At 40.0% G+C, this 18391-nt stretch overlaps 1 protein-coding gene across 1 annotated transcript in view; it reads left to right on the forward strand.

Moving 5' to 3' along the window:
- The first annotated feature begins 1696 nt into the window (after positions 1 to 1696).
- Positions 1697 to 18391, forward strand: part of sptlc2a (serine palmitoyltransferase, long chain base subunit 2a) — a 40238-nt gene continuing 23543 nt past the window's right edge. The window contains exons 1-7 of the mRNA XM_017686667.2: positions 1697 to 2005; positions 3827 to 4021; positions 5037 to 5191; positions 5485 to 5633; positions 7669 to 7793; positions 11695 to 11788; positions 17915 to 18020. Coding sequence (XP_017542156.2) covers positions 1865 to 2005; positions 3827 to 4021; positions 5037 to 5191; positions 5485 to 5633; positions 7669 to 7793; positions 11695 to 11788; positions 17915 to 18020 — 965 coding nt within the window. The 5' untranslated portion in view covers positions 1697 to 1864. The remainder of the gene's footprint in view (positions 2006 to 3826; positions 4022 to 5036; positions 5192 to 5484; positions 5634 to 7668; positions 7794 to 11694; positions 11789 to 17914; positions 18021 to 18391) is intronic.

Consider the following 18391-nt stretch of genomic DNA (forward strand, 5'->3'; position numbering starts at 1 on the left):
AGATAGATAGATAGATAGATAGATAGGTAGATAGATAGATAGATAGATAGATAGATAGATAGACAGGCAGGCAGACAGATAGACAGATAGATAAATAGACAGATAGATAGACAGACAGATAGAGAGACATACATACAGACAGGCAGATGGATAGATAGATAGATAGATAGATAGATAGATAGATAGATAGATAGATAGATAGATAGATAGATAGATAGATAGACATACATACAGACATACAGACAGATAGATAAATAGACAGAGAGATAGACAGACAGATAGGGAGACATACATACATACATACAGACAGACAGACAGACAGACAGACAGATAGATAGATAGATAGATAGATAGATAGATAGATAGATAGATAGATAGATAGATAGATAGATAGATAGATAGATAGATAGATAGATAGATGAAACGTTTAGACGTTGAGAGGGAACTGTACTCATTGAATGGTTTGATTATGAAAATGATTTGGGTTTTTTGAGTATGAATATTATGTAAATGTTATACATCATCATGTTATGGCCTTTGCAGAACCCAGTTCACCACCATTATCAAAACACAACTGAGGGAATTTCGTTGGGAAGAATGCTGTCTCCTTTCAGGGCAGTTCCAGAGACTTGTAGCAAGGACACTGAGGCGGTTCTGGCAGCTGCTGGTGGCCCAACACCTCACCAAAACTTAAAGGAACAAGAATGTAATGAATCTGGTATCCAGTATTGCTGTTTCTACTTTCTATACACTTTTTAAAGGGGTGTATGTATATAAGGATGAAAGTGTTCTATATAGAACCCATAGTGCTTAATAGAACCATTCTCTATACTTAAAACCCTTGAAGGACCATCTTTTTCAAGAGTGTACTTCTTTCTAGAACTCGTGGCTTCCCAACCTGCCTAAAGATGAGTCTTTAATCTGTAGATTTCTTCAACTAGGGTTCAGACTTTGTGGCAGTCAGGAGAGGAAGCGCCACACATTTCTAGCTGGGGGTTACTTGAGTTCATCGCGGCGCCTCCGTCACTGAGGCCGGATTGACACAGAAGCCACGCCCAACATTTAAACGCAGCTCTGTCACTGGTCCGGAATGGAATGCCACTTTGGCCGCGCCCTCTATGCAAAATAAAGGGCTACCATTGGCCGAGCCTTCACTCGCTAACCTGGGAGAGCTTATCGCGCTTATCCAGGGTCCGTTTTTTTTTTTCGTTTTATGATTGTCTTTTCCTCTCTTTTCCTCATCACAGCCTGCTGTATGAAGATCGCCAAAGTTTATACACTAAACTGTCCTGGTTTATTTATTCAGCCTGTTGTTTCCATATCCCGGATTTATCAACGCCCCCGTGGCAACCAACGTGACGTGCCTACGCCCGTTAACAACAGTCGTTGTTATTACATAACGATTTAAGCTGTTTATTTTTTTTTTTGGTAACAAAGTTGTGGATATATTAGTATATAATATACACATTAAATCATATAATCAAGCACAATGCGGGAAACTGAAAAAGTTCCAAACTCAATTTTGGTTAGACTTCCTCAAGCTTGGGCGAATACGGTACTGTAGCCACGCCCCGTATGCAAATATAGACACAGTCATTGGCTCAGACTGCAATGACAGCCTGCGTACGCCCGCTATGCAAAACTAAACGCTCCGATTGGCTGCTTCTGGTTGTCATGGGCGTTGATTTCCGGTATGCAGCGGGTGGAATTTCAGGTTCCTCGTCGTCCTGGTTGTTGGGCTGTTTTGCTGGGAGGGTAGGTCGTGTTATTGCCCGGTTACCCCCGCCGTATCGCACGTCCTCGCCTCCTACCTTCATCAGACCCTTCATGTATGTAACTCCACGCTTTTGTGTCGGAGACAAGCATGACGGAGAGCTCAGCGAGTCGGGAAGAGAACGGCGGTCCGTGTCATGGTGCAGCAAACGGGCTGAAGGAGGGAAGGAACGGCTTCGTGAAGAACCACCACCACCCGCAGAAGAAGATACATAAACAGCGCGACGAGAAGGTAAACGCATCTCCGTTAACTCGTCTGCTCGTGTAGTGCGTGGCTTCTGCCTGGCTTCTTCTTCGAATTCTACCGTTCCACCTTAAATGCCAGAACGTAACTGCTGTACCGCTTAAGGTGGAACGGGAAGCCAACTTTAGCCTCAGCCTCGTTTTGCTGTGACCCCTGCTTGTGACCATGGACGTCTACAACGGCAGAAGTACAGCGCAGTACCTGCCTGTTGGGCTCACCTGCTCACCTGCTCACCTGCTCCTCACCCAGGGGAGTCAAGTGTGTCTGGTCAGGGTTGAATCTGAGCTCGGGGTGTGAGCAGACATGCGGGAAGCAGGGCTGGGCTCTAATGTAATGTGAGTAATGTAGTTAAGTTGGCGGTTGCTAACCTCCATGCTGATAAGCTGGACTCCAGGCCAGAAAGTTCAGCCGAAGACGTGGACTTGGGAGGTTTGTTTACCTCTGCGGTCATTTTTACTCCCATGCCGTGGTTATCCCCTGATCTCAAACGTGTTTGTCCAGCCTGGCAGGAAAGCAGGTTTGAAGTATAACCTTGACTGTTCTTATCAGCTCCTGCTAGGCCCAGAAAGTTGAGTGATTATCCCATTAATATCCATGTGTGAAAATTCAACCTTAGTTTATATGCACACTGAGATTGCCTGAGCACAAATCTGGCCTTTTCCCCCAGTTGATACTATATGACAAAAAAAATCATAATAAAATGAGTATTTTGGTCAGGCGAAGCTTCTGATTTGAACAAAACAATAGAAAAGTCCAAATCTGAATGTTGATAAAAGTATGAAGCTTTGGTACTGTCATACGTTCATCCCAGATATTAGCTATGCAAAGTTTTAAACCAATCAGAGCAAAAGAGCTCGGCGGCGTTGTACTGATTTCAACCACAGAGGTAGGACGATTTCGCAAAAAATCTAATATCACGATACTTCTTTAAGGTTCTCATCATGATATTTAGTTTGATGGGTTGGACTGGACAAGAAAGAACCAGTGATGCCACATTTACTATTAAAAACTATGAATACAGTGATGCATCACCCACTGCACTGCGTTAATCCAGTGAAACAGCGCTCTTTGTAATGAAACATGCAGTTTGTCAGTGTACAGTAACGTTAAATAGGATCAGCCATGCTGTACAAAACCTGTCGTGATCACTTATAACCCAGATTTTTCATTGTGAGTGCACCATTGTTTCTTACACTTTGTTACCATCCAGCCTCGGAGGACTTGCCATGGGCCCGTGTTTGTTGTCATGTATCATGTTTCTGTTATGAACGGCTGCTTGTAGCCTCCGTGTGAGTTTGTGAGCTTTCTCCAACCTCCAGTTTTTCCTCAAGCACGCTCAAGCTGAGGGTCTGTTTGCCTTGTAAATCATTTGGAGCTGACTGCAGTTCACACAGGCTTCTCTTTGCTAGTCTGGTATTTGTTAGAGGCGTGACTAGTCACATGTGACTCTGAGACATGTGGTTTTACATTACTGGCCTAATTTGAACGGGAAGACCTGTGTGGTTTTCTTGTGTTTCCTGTAAAGTTGGCTTAATGAAGTGTGAACACAAAGAGCTTGGATGTATTACAGTATGGATTCGTGTAAAGCTCACACCCAGCTTAATCTGTGAAGTTTTACATGAATCTAGGCCGTGTTGCCACTATATGGACTTTTGAACCACCGTCGAGAAGCAGCTGGCTTGTTTTTACCTTACTGTTGTATTTTTGATAACACTTTTTGAAAAGCACACGTTAAAAAATGCCGAGTGTCTTGTTTACGTCAGTGGTCTGGATAAACAGCCAAAAACACTGTACCTTTCTGACCTACAGGTTCACCACGGTTCGTGCAATGGAGGGTTATATAGCAGGCCTTTCATTGAGTCGTTTGAAGAGACACCCATGTTGGTGGCTGTGCTCACGTACATGGGCTACGGCATACTCACCATCTTTGGCTACCTGAGGGACTTCCTCAGGGCGAGGAAGATTGAAAAATGCCATATTGCCAGAGAAAGGGAGGAGCAGAAGGTAAACATGATCTTTTTTTAAAGGAGTATTTATATTCCATGTGTAAAAAGTAATACGTCTTCACTTAAAGGAGAATTTCACCAATTTTGCTGAACTTATTTCTGCATAATTCAGGGGTTTAGATGTAAACAAAGTCTGTCAGAGTGGTTTGATGCGAGTCTGTTTACTTATAGTGGTGGTGATGGTAACCAGGGGCTCGATACACAAATACAGCCGTTTTATTGGTTGTGCAGAATGACAAGTGAATCGATTTTATTTATTTATTTATTTTTCTGTTTTTTGATAAATCTGAAAAATAAGCTTTATTTGGGCACTATTTTGCCTTAGAACAGCTTATATATATCTCTGAGCCATGAATGTTTTCTTTGAAAAAAGTGAAGACTTCAGGACAAAACCTTTTGAAAAGTATTGTAAAACAATATCTCTGGTATCAGACAATGCATTTGTAATTAAACATCTGGTTCCTATGGCCACCAAACGTCTGGTTCCTATCACCACCACTGTCTCACTAAGTTTCCTTAGATAAGAACATTTCATGTCAAACTGCTCTGAATAACTCTTTATTTATTTATTTATTTCTGTCTTGATCATTTATTTAGGCATAGAATTTTAAAAAACAGCAGAGTTTCACCTTAATCTCCTTTTTTATGTTGCAAAGGAAATAACAAATCCTGTCATTTCATTCTTTACTGTAATGTCTGTACACTGTAGAAGAAACGTTTATCTAGAACTCTTTTTGGAGTTGGTAAATCATTGCCAGAGGAAGGAGAGGAAAAAGGAACTGTATCAGGGGAAGGATATCGCACTGTTTTTGCTGTATGGTTAAGTATTTAAAAGGATCAGAGGTTGCTTTTCATTTATGTGGAAAAACTGAGAGCCATTTAAGAGATTTATATAGTACCTTTTGTTTTAATAATTTTTTTTCCTTGCATGTTTGACCCACCAATAACAAGCACCAACAGTAGAACTGCTGTTAAATGAGTGAAAACATTATTACTTTTTTCCTTTCTTCCAGGATTTTGTCCCACTTTATCAAGACTTTGAGAATTTCTACACTCGGAATTTATACATGAGGATTCGGGACAACTGGAACAGACCCATATGCAGCGTGCCTGCGGACAAAGTGGACCTGGTTGAGCGAGTGTCTTATGACTACAACTGGACCTTTAGGTGAGTAGACATGGCCTGCAGGTTGGAGCCGAGGCTGAATGGAGTACACTATCAGCTTCCATAAAAGGTTTCCTTGTTTTAACCTCCACGACAAGAGGCAGCGTAAATCAAAAGGCAGCAGCGCTGCTCTCTGGGTTTCTCTCAGATCTGTGTTTACAATGCCTTTTGCTTCATGCGCGCTGTAAATGTCACAGGCAGTGTTTACTTTAGTATCTGGAAGCGCAAGGTTGGGCTGGTTGTGGAAATGTGACTTTCATGCATGATTGCCTAATGCTGGGCTTTTTCTCCCACAGCCACACAGGCAGGGTGGTGAAAGACGTGATCAACATGGGCTCGTATAATTACCTCGGCTTTTCTGAGAACAAGGGCTCGTGTGCTGATGCAGTGGCAGAAGTCACTCTGAAATATGGAGCTGGAGTGGGCAGCACCAGGCAGGAGATGGGTACGTACTAACTAGCAATGTGTGGTGGACATTAGGGGTGTAAATGTCAGATCTCCCAGCAGTTTTTTACTTTTACATTTATAGCATATTTAAAGGTTTACCGTCTCAAGAAATACTTTGTGTCCCTAAAACTGCACTATGTAAGATTTTTTTTAAATGAAAGTCAAATCAAATCACGTTTGTCACATCACATTTACACAGGTGGAAAGGGGGTGAAAATCTAGGGCACATATAGAATTTATAAATAATATATACATATACATATACATACGCATACATACATACATACATACATACATACACACACCCACACACACAAACACACACAGTGGGGCAAAAAGTATTTATTCAGCCACTGATTGTGCAAGTTCTCCTACTTAGAAAGATGAGAGAGGTCTGTAATTTTTGATCATAGGTTCACTTCAACTATGAGAGACAAAATGAGGGAAAAAATCCAGGAAATCACATTGTTGGATTTTTAAAGAACTTATTTGTAAATTATGGTGGAAAACAAGTATTTGGTCAATAACAAAAGTTCAACTCAATACTTTGTAACATAACCTTTGTTGGCAATGACGGAGGTCAAACGTTTCCTGTGAGTCTTCACCAGGTTTGCACACTGTAGCTGGTATTTTGGCCCATTCCTCCTGCAGATCTCCTGTAGAGCAGTGATGTTTTGGGGCTGTCGCTGGGCAACACGGACTTTCAACTCCCTCCACAAATTTTCTATGGGGTTGAGGTCTGGAGACTGGCTAGGCCACTCCAGGACCTTGAAATGCTTTTTACTCCAGATCGAGGGAGATTATCAATGGTCTTGTATGTCTCCCATTTTCTTACAATTGCTCCCACAGTTGATTTATTCACACCAACCTGCTTGCCTATCGTAGAGTCACTCTTCCCAGCCTGGTGCAGGTCTACAATTTTCTTCCTAGTGTCCTTCGACAGCTCTTTGGTCTTGGCCATGGTTAAGTTTGGAGTCTGACTGTTTGAGGCTGTGGACAGGTGTCTTTTATACAGATAACGAGGTCAAACAGGTGCCATTAATACAGGTAACAAGTGGAGGACAGAGGGGCTTCTTAAAGAAGTTACAGGTCTGTTAGAGCCAGGAATCTTGCTTGTTTTTGGGTGACAAAATACTTATTTCCACCATAATTTATGTATGTGTGTGTATGTATGTATATATATATATATATATATATATATATATATATATATATATATATATATATATATATATATATATATATATATGTGTATATGTGTGTATGTGTGTGTGTGTGTATGTATATATGTATGTATATGAAATCATAGTTATTGTACCTAACATAGATGAGAGAAACCCAGCTGTTGAGCTGCACTGGTTGAACACACTCGGGGAGGGCTTTAAAAAAAAACCTGTATACAGTGTTTGTTGTATGACAGAGCGCCAGATTTCAGGTTCAGTTTCATGGCCAAATGAAGTAACCTTTAATTGTGTTCTTGTATTTGACAAAGATTCGGCCTCACACCCTGTTCTCAAATGCTTTCTCTGTGTTTGCTTCCACACAAAGTTTTATAGCTTTCTCAATTATTTATAGCTGTTTTCACCGTTTTTGACACATGTAACATTTATTTTTAAAGCTTCGTAAAAACCTTTTAATTATGATTATTGCCCAAGAATTTTATTTTGGACAAAGTTGTGCAGAAACTTTATTGAACATTTCTTTAATAGATAAAATCAGCTCTAAGTTATGAAAGATAATCACCACCTTACATCCCTTTGCATCACTAATAGAAGCACCCTAGCAGGAATTAAGCCTCAGACACGTTTATATTTGTGTTTTAAAAGGAGTCCTAATGTGAAATATTAGGGTGAGGGTTGAGTCCACAGAAGCGATGTCTTTTTAAGGCATTAAGATTAGGCTCTGTGTGGCAGCTGTTCTTGGACAGCACAAAATAATATGTACACACACGCAGGCGCACTCTAGCAAATGTTTATATTGCAGTAAGGTGTCTTGGGGTTTGTGTTAGCTGACTGCTCTGTCTGTTTGCTTAGGTAACCTGGACGGGCATGAGGAGCTGGAGAAGCTGGTAGCCAGGTTTCTGGGCGTGGAGTCAGCCATGGCTTTTGGCATGGGTTTTGCAACCAATTCCATGAACATTCCAGCGCTAGCTGGCAAGGTACTGTATGAAGACGCATTCCGTGATGCTAAAACCTCTCACTCACTTGCTATTTTTCCCATGGCTGCTATCTGAATTCCCTTTGTTTTGACTCCAGACCACTCCCTGTATATGTCTCTTATTTTCACAAGTCATTCTGCAACACTTCAGACTAATTAAACAGACTGGCACAGCTTTGAGTGGGTGGATCCTTCCCTAACCTGTTAGCGCATGTTCCATAAGATCCCACAGCTATTTCATTTTATGTGTTTGAGTTCCTGATCAGGTTTATTAGGTGTGCTTGAACAAGGAACTCACACAACTGGACTTGCATACACTAAAGAGTATCACCCCCCTGTGATAAAGAGAGGAAAAGGGATTTACAGTACATGTCTAAATGTTTTTAGACACCTGTTCGTCCATCATTTCTTCTGAAATAAAGGGTATTAATAGACAGTTTGTACCCGTTTGCTGCAGTAACAGCCTCTACTCTTCTGGGAAGGCTTTATACTAGATGTTGGAACATTGCTGTGAGGATTTGATTGCGTTCACCTGCAAAAGTTTTAGTGAGGTCAGGTACTGATGTTGGATGATTAGTTCTGGATCACTAATGGAGCTCCTAACTCAACTAATGGAGCTACTAACTCAACCCAGTGCCTCTGGGTTGAGTTAGTAGCTCCATTAGGTGAGTTAGGAGCTCCATTACTTCAGAGAATACAGTTCCACTGCTCCACAGCCCAGTGCTGGGGGCTTTATACCCTCTAGCCGATGCTTGGCGTTGGGCATGGTAGGCTCATGTTTGTCAGAAATAGCTGAATTCATGAGTTAGAAGATGTGTCCTTTGATAAAAATTACAATATAGTGGCAATGCTTACACGCTGGGTCACTCAGGAACCACCGTGCACATTTGTTATTAAGTTATTATAGTTATTATAGTTTTAGTTCAAATAGTAACTGTTTTCTAGTGCTGGAGGGCCTTCATAAGTCAGCGTAAGAGTGTTAGAGGAAGGAAGACCCTAATCTGTGTAGGCTGTGGCCTGCCTGGAACTCAGTTTGACAACCCCCTCCCCCAGCTAAGGCATGAAATCTCAACAGGCCACTCTAACAGTTGTTACCTCATCAGAGAGGTTTCACAACTTCCCTTCTTTCGGTAGTTCAAACGTGGTAGCACTACACACAAACATTTCCGTTCCTCTTTTGTGCAGCTTAACATCAACAGCAATCACAAGGGACAGAAAGTCGCTTCAGTTCAAAAAATAGAACTAAGGGTGCCTTCAGATTTGGCAGGAAGGGTTTGATGAAAATGAAACCTGAAGGTGAATGTTGTCTTCCAAACTCTGGTGCACATCAGATAAGCAGTCCTCCTGAGGGGTTCAGTCTTGGTTTCCTTCAGAACAAACTCTTAACGGTTGCTTTGAAGTATGAACGCAATACTAAACAAAGATGTCCAAACAGCATGATAGACATAGACAGAATGAACCGTCATCTCCTCTCTGCATTCGTAAACTCTGAATCTGTGATTATAGAATGGACAGTTGCCATTTTAAAGGCTGAGGCATGTGGGATGTCATTAGCGAATACCTGACAGACACATTTGAGTGGACACTTCAAGGCTGTTACAGGGATTTCACCCTGCTTTGCTTTGTGCAAAAAACAAGGGAGCACAGGCAATCTCATGACTTAGTCATGAGATTATTATCTCATGTCAAATTTCAAAAGACGGACAAAACCAACGAGCCCAGACCGAACTGAGAACAGCCTGACTCATAAATTCAGTGGACATTATCAAAGTTATTGTACGTCATAGGATCTGCCCAGTCAGTTGAGACTTTACGCTGCATTTGATTTTCTTTTACATTTTTTGTGTCAGCGTGAACACTAAGCACACCAGAACATAGATACATCAAAGTATCTATCAATGTATACATCAATTATACATCAACGTATCGTTTTCTACTTTGGTGCAGGTCAAGGGTACCAAACTACAGTATAAAAGACCCTAAAATTTTCATTTTGAAGCAGCACTGCTGACTTACAGAAGCTAAATCCTTATTTTTTGTCTATTTTTTAACTTCAAGTTCATTGTTTTTCTTTTAGTGAGTGAAGTCAAGTAGCAGGTCTCTGTCCTGTCATGCAACAGCATCACCAGTCTGTGAGAGCGGCGCTTCATATACACTCACCGGCCACTTTATTAGGTACACCTTGCTGGAAAAAGGTTGGACCCCCTTTTGCCTTCAGAACTGTCTTCTTCGCGGCAGACTTTCAACAAGGTGTTGGAAACGTTCCTCAGAGATTTTGGTTGGTTATTTGAGTTCCTGTTGCCTTTCTATCGTCTGGAACCAGTCTGCCCATTCTCCTCTGACCTCTCACATCAACAAGGCATTTTCATCCACACAACTGCCGCTCACTGGATATTTCCTCTTTTTCGGACCGTTCTCTGTAAACCCTAGAGATGGTTGTTCGTGAAAATCCCAGTAGATCAGCAGTTTCTGAAATACTCAGACCAGCCCGTCTGGCACCAACAACCACGCCACGTTCAAAGTCCCTTAAATCCCCTTTCTTCCCCCGTTCTGATGCTCGGTCTGCACTTCAGCAAGTTGTCTTGACCACCTCTACATGCCAAAATGCACTGAGTTGCAGCCGTGTGATTGGCTGATTAGCTATTTGTGTTAACAAGCAATTGAACCTAATAAAGTGGCTGGTGAGTGTATACGCAGAACTGCTGGGAGACTAAACTAAAAGGACAGCCAGAGTGAATCGAGTTTTAGCCACTAACCGGTTTGAGAACATATGAATGTTGGCCAAGTTGGTGAACAGAAAACAGATTCTGTGAACCAGTTGTACATTAATTAAAACAGTCAAATCTTTTTTTTTTAGTCAGTCAATGTTAAAGCAACAGGTTTTCATGGCCATTAAGGATATTTAGCAACAGAAGCAGCCCCTTGCAGGTGAATGCTAATGCTAAAGCTAACACTGGAGCCAGGCCCATCGTCTTTTAAGCGACTTCTTTCAGCAGTCATTAATTGAACAACACAAAGAATGGCGTGTGTATGAGTGCAGTAGTGTTTACCTCTACACACAATGTTTTAATCACAAGTGTGAGTGCTGTACAGTCCCGTTTAGCCAAGTGAACTCCACCTTTTCTGTAATGTGGTTTATCATTAGACTGGGGTGGGTGAAATAGCATGACAGGCACACCAGTGCTGCCACATTAAAAACTTCCATTAAATCAATAAATTGTTATAAAACATGCAGGTGCTCAGTGTTCTTTAAGTACGGGTGGTATCCATGACTCAGAGAAGCATATTGTTTTTCGCTGTACCAAAATATATCATGTTAATGATGAAATGTCATCATATTGCTTTTATTTATATTAGACATCATATTAAAATGATCTTTAGTAAATACAGTAACTCGGACAATGCTTAGCTGACCTTAGATTCCGTATTAGTCTCTTTGATAATAATTTTGACACAAAGTGAGTTTGGTCTGCCACAGAGTTTAATCTAAAACTTTTTTAGCTTCAGGAGTTAAATGAAAACAGCTCGACCATCCAGATGATCAGGCGTTGTTCCTCAGTAACACCAGTCCACCGTTTTTAGTCTAAAAAATCAGACTAGTTTACTGGCACTCTCACTGCAAGAGTTCTTCTTTTGCAGAGAAAAAATGTTCAGAAAGGATTCGCATTGACCGAGAGGCATGTCAGTTATAATTTTGCAAACTATCGATTGATTAACTGATGATTTAATTTGGACGTTTAATAAAAAATGAATAAAAAATAGTGACTAAAATGTTGAGTACTAGTAGTAATAGTATTATAACCTCATGGCTGTTCATCAGTTAATCAGTTAATCTGTGTTATCTACTGTGTTACCTCAGCCGTGCTGACCCTTTGATCTGACATTATGTTTGCTGGATGCAGGGCTGCCTGATTCTGAGTGATGAGCTGAATCACGCCTCTCTGGTTTTGGGAGCTCGACTTTCCGGCTCCACCATCCGGGTCTTCAAGCACAATAGTGAGTACAAGTTTCAACCATTTGAGCCATTTCCACCATTTCCTCTGGTTGTAGCTTGGTTTGTTTATACTGGCCCCAGAGCAGGGTCAGGTGCTTGAGATCAGGACAAAATAAAGTACAGCTTTGGTTTAGTGTTACTAAGAAACCAGTCTGAATGGATCAGTCAAAAATCCACTGTGCCACTCTAATGTCTGAAATATTGTGCTTTTATAATATTAAATGCTGTAATAATAATATGCAAACTTTAACATAGTACATTTTCAGAAGCACCTGAGTTTTGCAGTATCAGTGGAAGGAATTGAGGATTTGAGAACACAAATTCAATTATGGTTATGTTCATTTTGTGAATCATCTGTGAAAATTCACATGTACACAGTTTACACTTAAATGCAGGGATAAAAATACTTGAGTAAATCTACTTGGTTGAGTATTTTTGAAAGATTTCTGCTCATTTCAAAACTGGTAGGATGAAGGTCTACTTGAACATCCTCAGAGTACAGTTTATTTCGAGTGTCTTGTAGTTTATCTACAGATTCTGATACTGTTTATAGACTATCTGGTGAAACTCAGTTGACTGCCAACAGCGTTAATTAAAGTTGGGTTCAGGATTAGGTTTAGGTTTTGTGTTGAAGCTAAGCTTAGGGTTTGTAATAGATTAAATAGAATTGATTACATTTGCCTTTACAGTACAGTTAATCATTTAGTAAATTATTAGATATTTCACTGAATTTTAGTTAAAAACTAAGTGAGCATCTAAAAGTCACACAGTGGACTCAGAATAAAGTGCTGCCCTCTCTGAATTACTCTGCTGTGTTGTATGACCATGCAGAGGCTTGGGAGCATTGTATGATGCACAGTAGCAGGAAAAAACAGAGACTCTATCATTCTTCCTTCCTGCTGTACTCTCAGATAAATAATTCAGTGTCAGGAAAAAAAAAACTTTTTTTTCTGTTTTTATTTTTTAATTTCAAAATTTGAAAAGTTTCCCTTTACATTGTGTGTCAGATGGAGATGAATGGATCAAAAGAAATGACCCAAAATCACTTGGGGGTGGGGTGGCTGGGGGGGTTCTGGTTTCACTGACTTACATTAAAAGTAAGGTTTGTTTTTTAGTCTGGGAGCATTTTCTTAAAATGAAGGGTACAGAAGTCACACACAACATATGCAAATACAAGACTGACCTTAGCTTTCCATGGACGCACAACATTCCCTTCAACAACTGGGAAAGAAAACATGCTGGTGTGGACTCTGAAACAGCTGAACGGTCAGTAAACAGTAGCTCTCCCTTCACGGTGGTGTTCTGACAAACTGTACTCTTCCCTCAGTCGCATAGTTCACTCTGATTGATTTGTCAGAATGTGCTAACGTTCCCCTTACAAACATCACTGAAGCTCACCGTGTTGCTCTACTAATGGTAGTTAGTGGAATACTCTAATCTGTATCAGTTTCTGGTAAACAATTTAGCAGCTACTTCAAAAAACTATTAAAGGTTTTTCAATTTTTGACATGGTTTGAAAATGCCTGTTGTCCTTTGCATTGTATGTAACTTCCATGAAGAATTGACCAAAAGAAATGGCCCAAAATTGCTTGGGGGAAAAAAGTCTGGTTCCATCGACTTACATTAAAAGTAAAGAATGTTTTTTCCCTCTCCTGTAAAGTTTCCATTTTGGAGATACAAGCTTTTCTTCCAACAACAGCGATGTGTTGGGTAACTATGTATAACTGGTTCTACAAAAATGTTCAACACACTTTTTTTTTTTTCTACGTGAAAAAGATACCATCCGCTCATCTGGACACCTGCTCACGCACGACTTGAATGTAAAAATTACACTAAACCAGTTAAACGATGCTGCAGCCTGAAGAGCTCCAATGTTAATCTAGGCATTTATTACCATCACTTATTTTTAGCTATTGCTTTTTGCTGTTGCTAAAAATTATGAATGGGCTTAAATGAGGGGTGGGCGATATGGCTAAAATACAGTATAGCGATACATAAAGACATTTTCATGATGCACAGTATGCATCATTATAGTTTTTGTTTGTTGAGGTTTGATAGGTTGCAGTAAACCAAAAACAGACCAGGCCACAAAAAGGCCACATTAAAAATGCTATCAAAAACTATGAGTGTAGTGATTTTTAATGTTTCACTAATTTAGGCTTTATTTTTAACAAATGAGACTTAAGTGTAAGTGTGCTTTAATTGCTGATTAGATATATAATAAAAAAAAATATATATATATTTTTTTTTTTTTCCTCCCCCTCTGTGGTGGTAAATCAGCACTTGCTAAACAGGACCTCATTTTGGTTTCATCAGATATTTAATTGTTACAGCTCTTCAAGTTTACAGTCCATATTTAAGCAGATTAAATGATTATTCATGTTAATAAACAAACTAATCTTTGCAGCCCTGTTATACTTTCTCTGTACATTTTCCTTTCCTAATGTATTTAATCAGCCAAGTTTACCTTCCTTTGTGCTGGAACTAAAGTGCTAATGTAGCTAACAAGTACTAGAAATTATAGCAACGTCTTTAGTGGCATGTAAACTACATGGAAGGTCTTGGAAACCTGAATCTTGTCCAGGACATTATATATTACTTTAAAAGAAGAACATATACTGTAGTGGCAGAATTATCCTCTACCTATTGTACTGAATGTACCTTCACTTTTCGGTATTTATTTTTTAAACAATGATTTAAGCTGGCAAATAGTCAAGGTCAACAAAAATGACCTTTTTTCCTCCACAGGGAACATTTAGCTTTTTCAGCACTGCTTCCCACTATTATTCACTCACTCACACACATGTGCTTAACTCAGACCTGCACCGGCCTTTTCCACCTCTGCTGTTGTCTGTTGACACAGTAGGGTAAAGGCAGTTGCTTTGGGCAAGCTCCAACGTACACAAGCCTGTAGTTCTACATAAAAACACGTCCACCTTCTGTAGAGCACAAAGTAGTGTGGACACTGTTATTTAAAGGGTTTCAGCCAGGTCTTTGTTTCAGAATTGACCCCTTCCACTCTGACTCGCTACATTATTAAGCCTTACCTGTGACTGGACTTTGGATCAAATCAGAAGGATTACTGAGTGTGTCTACAACCCAAAAAGCACAGAAAATCTGATTTTGTCAGTAATCCAATCAACACGTTTACATGCACTTGAGTCATCAGAGAATGGGGAAACTCCAGGTATATAGTCGGACAGTAGTCAGATTGCAAGCAGTCAATAAACTCATAGAAGAAGTGATGTAAACTTAATGTAAAACTCAAACTTCACGCCATGAGTTGGTTTTTTTTAAAAATCGCGCCACTTTACGTGAAAATACGAACGTACATCATCTAGAGCAGGGGCCTTTAATTAAAAATCAATAAGGTCCAGTTCTAGAAAATTTCCTCAAGCAAAGATCCAGAACATCATAATGTAGAACTTGCATCATGATTTGGTGCCATATGCTGTTTACTGAAGTAGCCTAGTAGGTATATCAACATCTTATGTAGTGAAGAATTGAATGTCAAATTAAGTAAAGTACATTTCAGCGATCTTTCAACAATATTTATTGTCAGGTTCCTTCTTTTAGAGCATGCCATGTGAAATAACCTCCCTCTGACTCACTTTCTTCTCTGACTGCTGTTTCTTGCCTCATCCATCACAAGACAGCAGTCTGAGAAGACAGTGTGTGTGTGTGTGTCACTCAATCGAGTCGCAGTGCTCATCATAACACACGGATGTGATTGTCTGAGTAGCGTCACGTGTGACATTTACAACACATGCGATTGGTCTGTGAGTCTCCTGGGCCGTTAAAGCTGCCGTAAAGGCTAGAAAAGCTATGCCGATTTGTAATAGGACCACGCTGCTGAAATTAAATAACTCTACAGTTTATCAGTCCAGGTCTGCACAGGGCAGCATCTGGGTCCAGACTCGGACCGCAGTCTGCCTATTAGGTAACAGTGGCCCAAATTCAATCTTTTTCCTCATGTGTGACACAGATGTGTGGCAGTGTGAACAGCAAAAAACGCATTGAATATGAACTTTTTAATTCCGATTTGAGTTGCAAATCTGAAATCCGATACGTAATCGAGGCAGTGCGACTCAGTCGGACCAGCCAGATCGGAATTCATGCGACTTTTACGTCAGTCCAACTCGACATTCGTCAGCATTTCATGCTGCTGAGACTCATAAACATTTAGGCAGATGTTTCTGTACCAAAAAAAAAAAAAAAGAGAAGAGACTCATCACAGCCGCTCCGTGTTTGAAGAGGGTTCAAATGAAGTGGCTGGAGGAGACAGAGGCTGCAGCACCAGAGAACAGTTTAAAGAATCAGAGGACATGAACCAAAGACGTGGCCGTGACCGAACAATGTGCCCTTTTTACAGTGAACTCAAATACATTCTGGGTGATGAGCCCAGCTGTCCACCGTGGGAACTTCATGATGGCTTCTGTGATGCTGGTGAAGATGAAACCGAAAGCTCTGTTTTTTTGCGCATACGGGTCAGTTTAGAAGCTGGTCTGTTCAGACTGATGTCGCATACAGGTCACATTTAAAAGATAATGTAAACAGCCAAACCAGAAAAAATGTATTTGGTGAGAAAATCAGATTCGAGCCACTTTTACCTGCTGTGTAAACGTAACCTTAGTGACCTCTGATCTAGAAAATGAAGAATATTTAAATCCTCAATTTTATCAAGCGTGTATTTGGTTTCAGCATTGCTCCAAAAGTGTTTCGCTGTGTCTCACGGCAACGCTGCTTGCTTATTTATGGTACTTCCATACGTTTTCACACGTGCACAGACTGAGAAATCTGAAAGTAATCAGAGTAAGAGTTTACATGCACTGAGAAATTTGGTTACTACAGTCTCTTTATCTGATTTCTTTATCTGAATTCTAGACCTTTCTGCAATCTAAGAAGTAAGGTTATGCTGTGTACATGATCCTTTGAATAATCAGCTAACTGCATAATTAGGATTATGATTAAAATTATGATGGGATTATTGAGTATGTATAAATGCACTCACTGATTGAGTGCCTGAGTTTGAAAGCACATTCCCAGCCCTGCACTTCAGCATTTACACCACTGTCAGAATCTCATTGCCTTTTTTTTTTTTTTTTTTTTGGTCTCTGAACGTCTGGCTGTAGGCCGTGAATATGAATTTTGTTGCTTCAAAGGTCATCCCTGCGATCATTATTTAGGCACATTATTCTAAATGCAACTTTAAAACTGTCAATTTAAACAGATAATGGTAGCCCGTTTTAAATGGATTTCTAAATTGATGAAAAACTCGAGGGGACTGTGTAATAAACTGTGTTCCCTGTGCCTTAATGGATTTCTGTCCGTCACGACTTCTAAAGTACCAGCACTGCAGCCTTGTGTTCATTGTGGTGTTTCAGCTTATTGACCCTGAAGTTGTTAGAGTTGTAGCAATTCAGTCTACTTAAGGTTCCTCTGAGGTGAAAGTGAAGAACATAGGCAGAATCTTAATGGTTTAGCAGGGGCTGTGCTGGTTTCCAACAACAGCAGCTCTAATAAAACCTGTGCCCTGCAGTTTTCTTGTGTTTTAGTTTTTCTGTGATGTTTATGTACCCAAATCACTCAATCAATTTTAACGTGAGACTTTTTCCAAGCTTTCTATATGTATTTGGTGTAAGCAGGTAATAACTGATAAATGTAAATGACCTCTATTCTTATTGGCTGTCCTATATTATACCTTATTCACTAAAACGCAGTCTGAATTGTAACACTCCTTAACTCCAGTGTGAATAGGCACACCTAAACTGCTGGAGGCTGAATAGGAGGGTGTATGTAAATTGGTTGTTGTGACATCAGAAAAACAGTGAATTTGAAACTAGTTGTTTTTCGTCTTAATTTCTATAAATTCTTTGAAACTTTAACAGTGTTTAAGTACTAAATCAAGCTCTTTTTTACTTTTTTATTTAACATTGTTTTCTATTCTTACATTTATTAAGCATTTAGGGCAGTTTTGTTTTGGTCAGCAAAGTGTACCCTCTATAATTTATGGAAATATGTTACTGTTTTCCACATCTTTGAATATTTCAGAGTATGATTTTCTCTGGGTGAATGAGAGTGTGATGCATAAAACACTGGCTAATTCTTCTCTGTTCCTCTTGTGTCAGATATGCAGAGCCTGGAGAAGCTGCTCAGAGATGCTATAGTGCATGGCCAGCCCAGAACACACCGGCCCTGGAAGAAAATCCTCATTTTGGTGGAGGGAATCTACAGGTGAGTCCTCGCTTCATACTCTGTAATTGGACCACAGTGCATGTTCCATAACGGTAATTTGCACCTGTTCGTTTGTTGCGCTCTACCACTGGAATTAATCAAATGTGCTTGACAAAACTCTGTTTTCACCTTAACTTCTCACACATGCTGTAGCACCTGATTAGGAGGCATAGCAAGTGGGAAAGAATTGGAAATTTGGGGAAAAACTGGGTTTAAAGAAAAAGAACAAAAAAGTTTGTTGTACTGTTTTTAGTAAGTTTCTCTAGTCATATTTTATGTATTCAGAGTATTTTTTTTAAGGATTTGGAATCATATAAAAATTATCGATTTAAATTGTGATGAAATTGGAGTTTAGTGATGCACTGAAGAGT

The sequence above is a fragment of the Pygocentrus nattereri genome, chromosome 10, assembly GCF_015220715.1.
Source record: "Pygocentrus nattereri isolate fPygNat1 chromosome 10, fPygNat1.pri, whole genome shotgun sequence".
Lineage (NCBI taxonomy): Eukaryota > Metazoa > Chordata > Actinopteri > Characiformes > Serrasalmidae > Pygocentrus > Pygocentrus nattereri.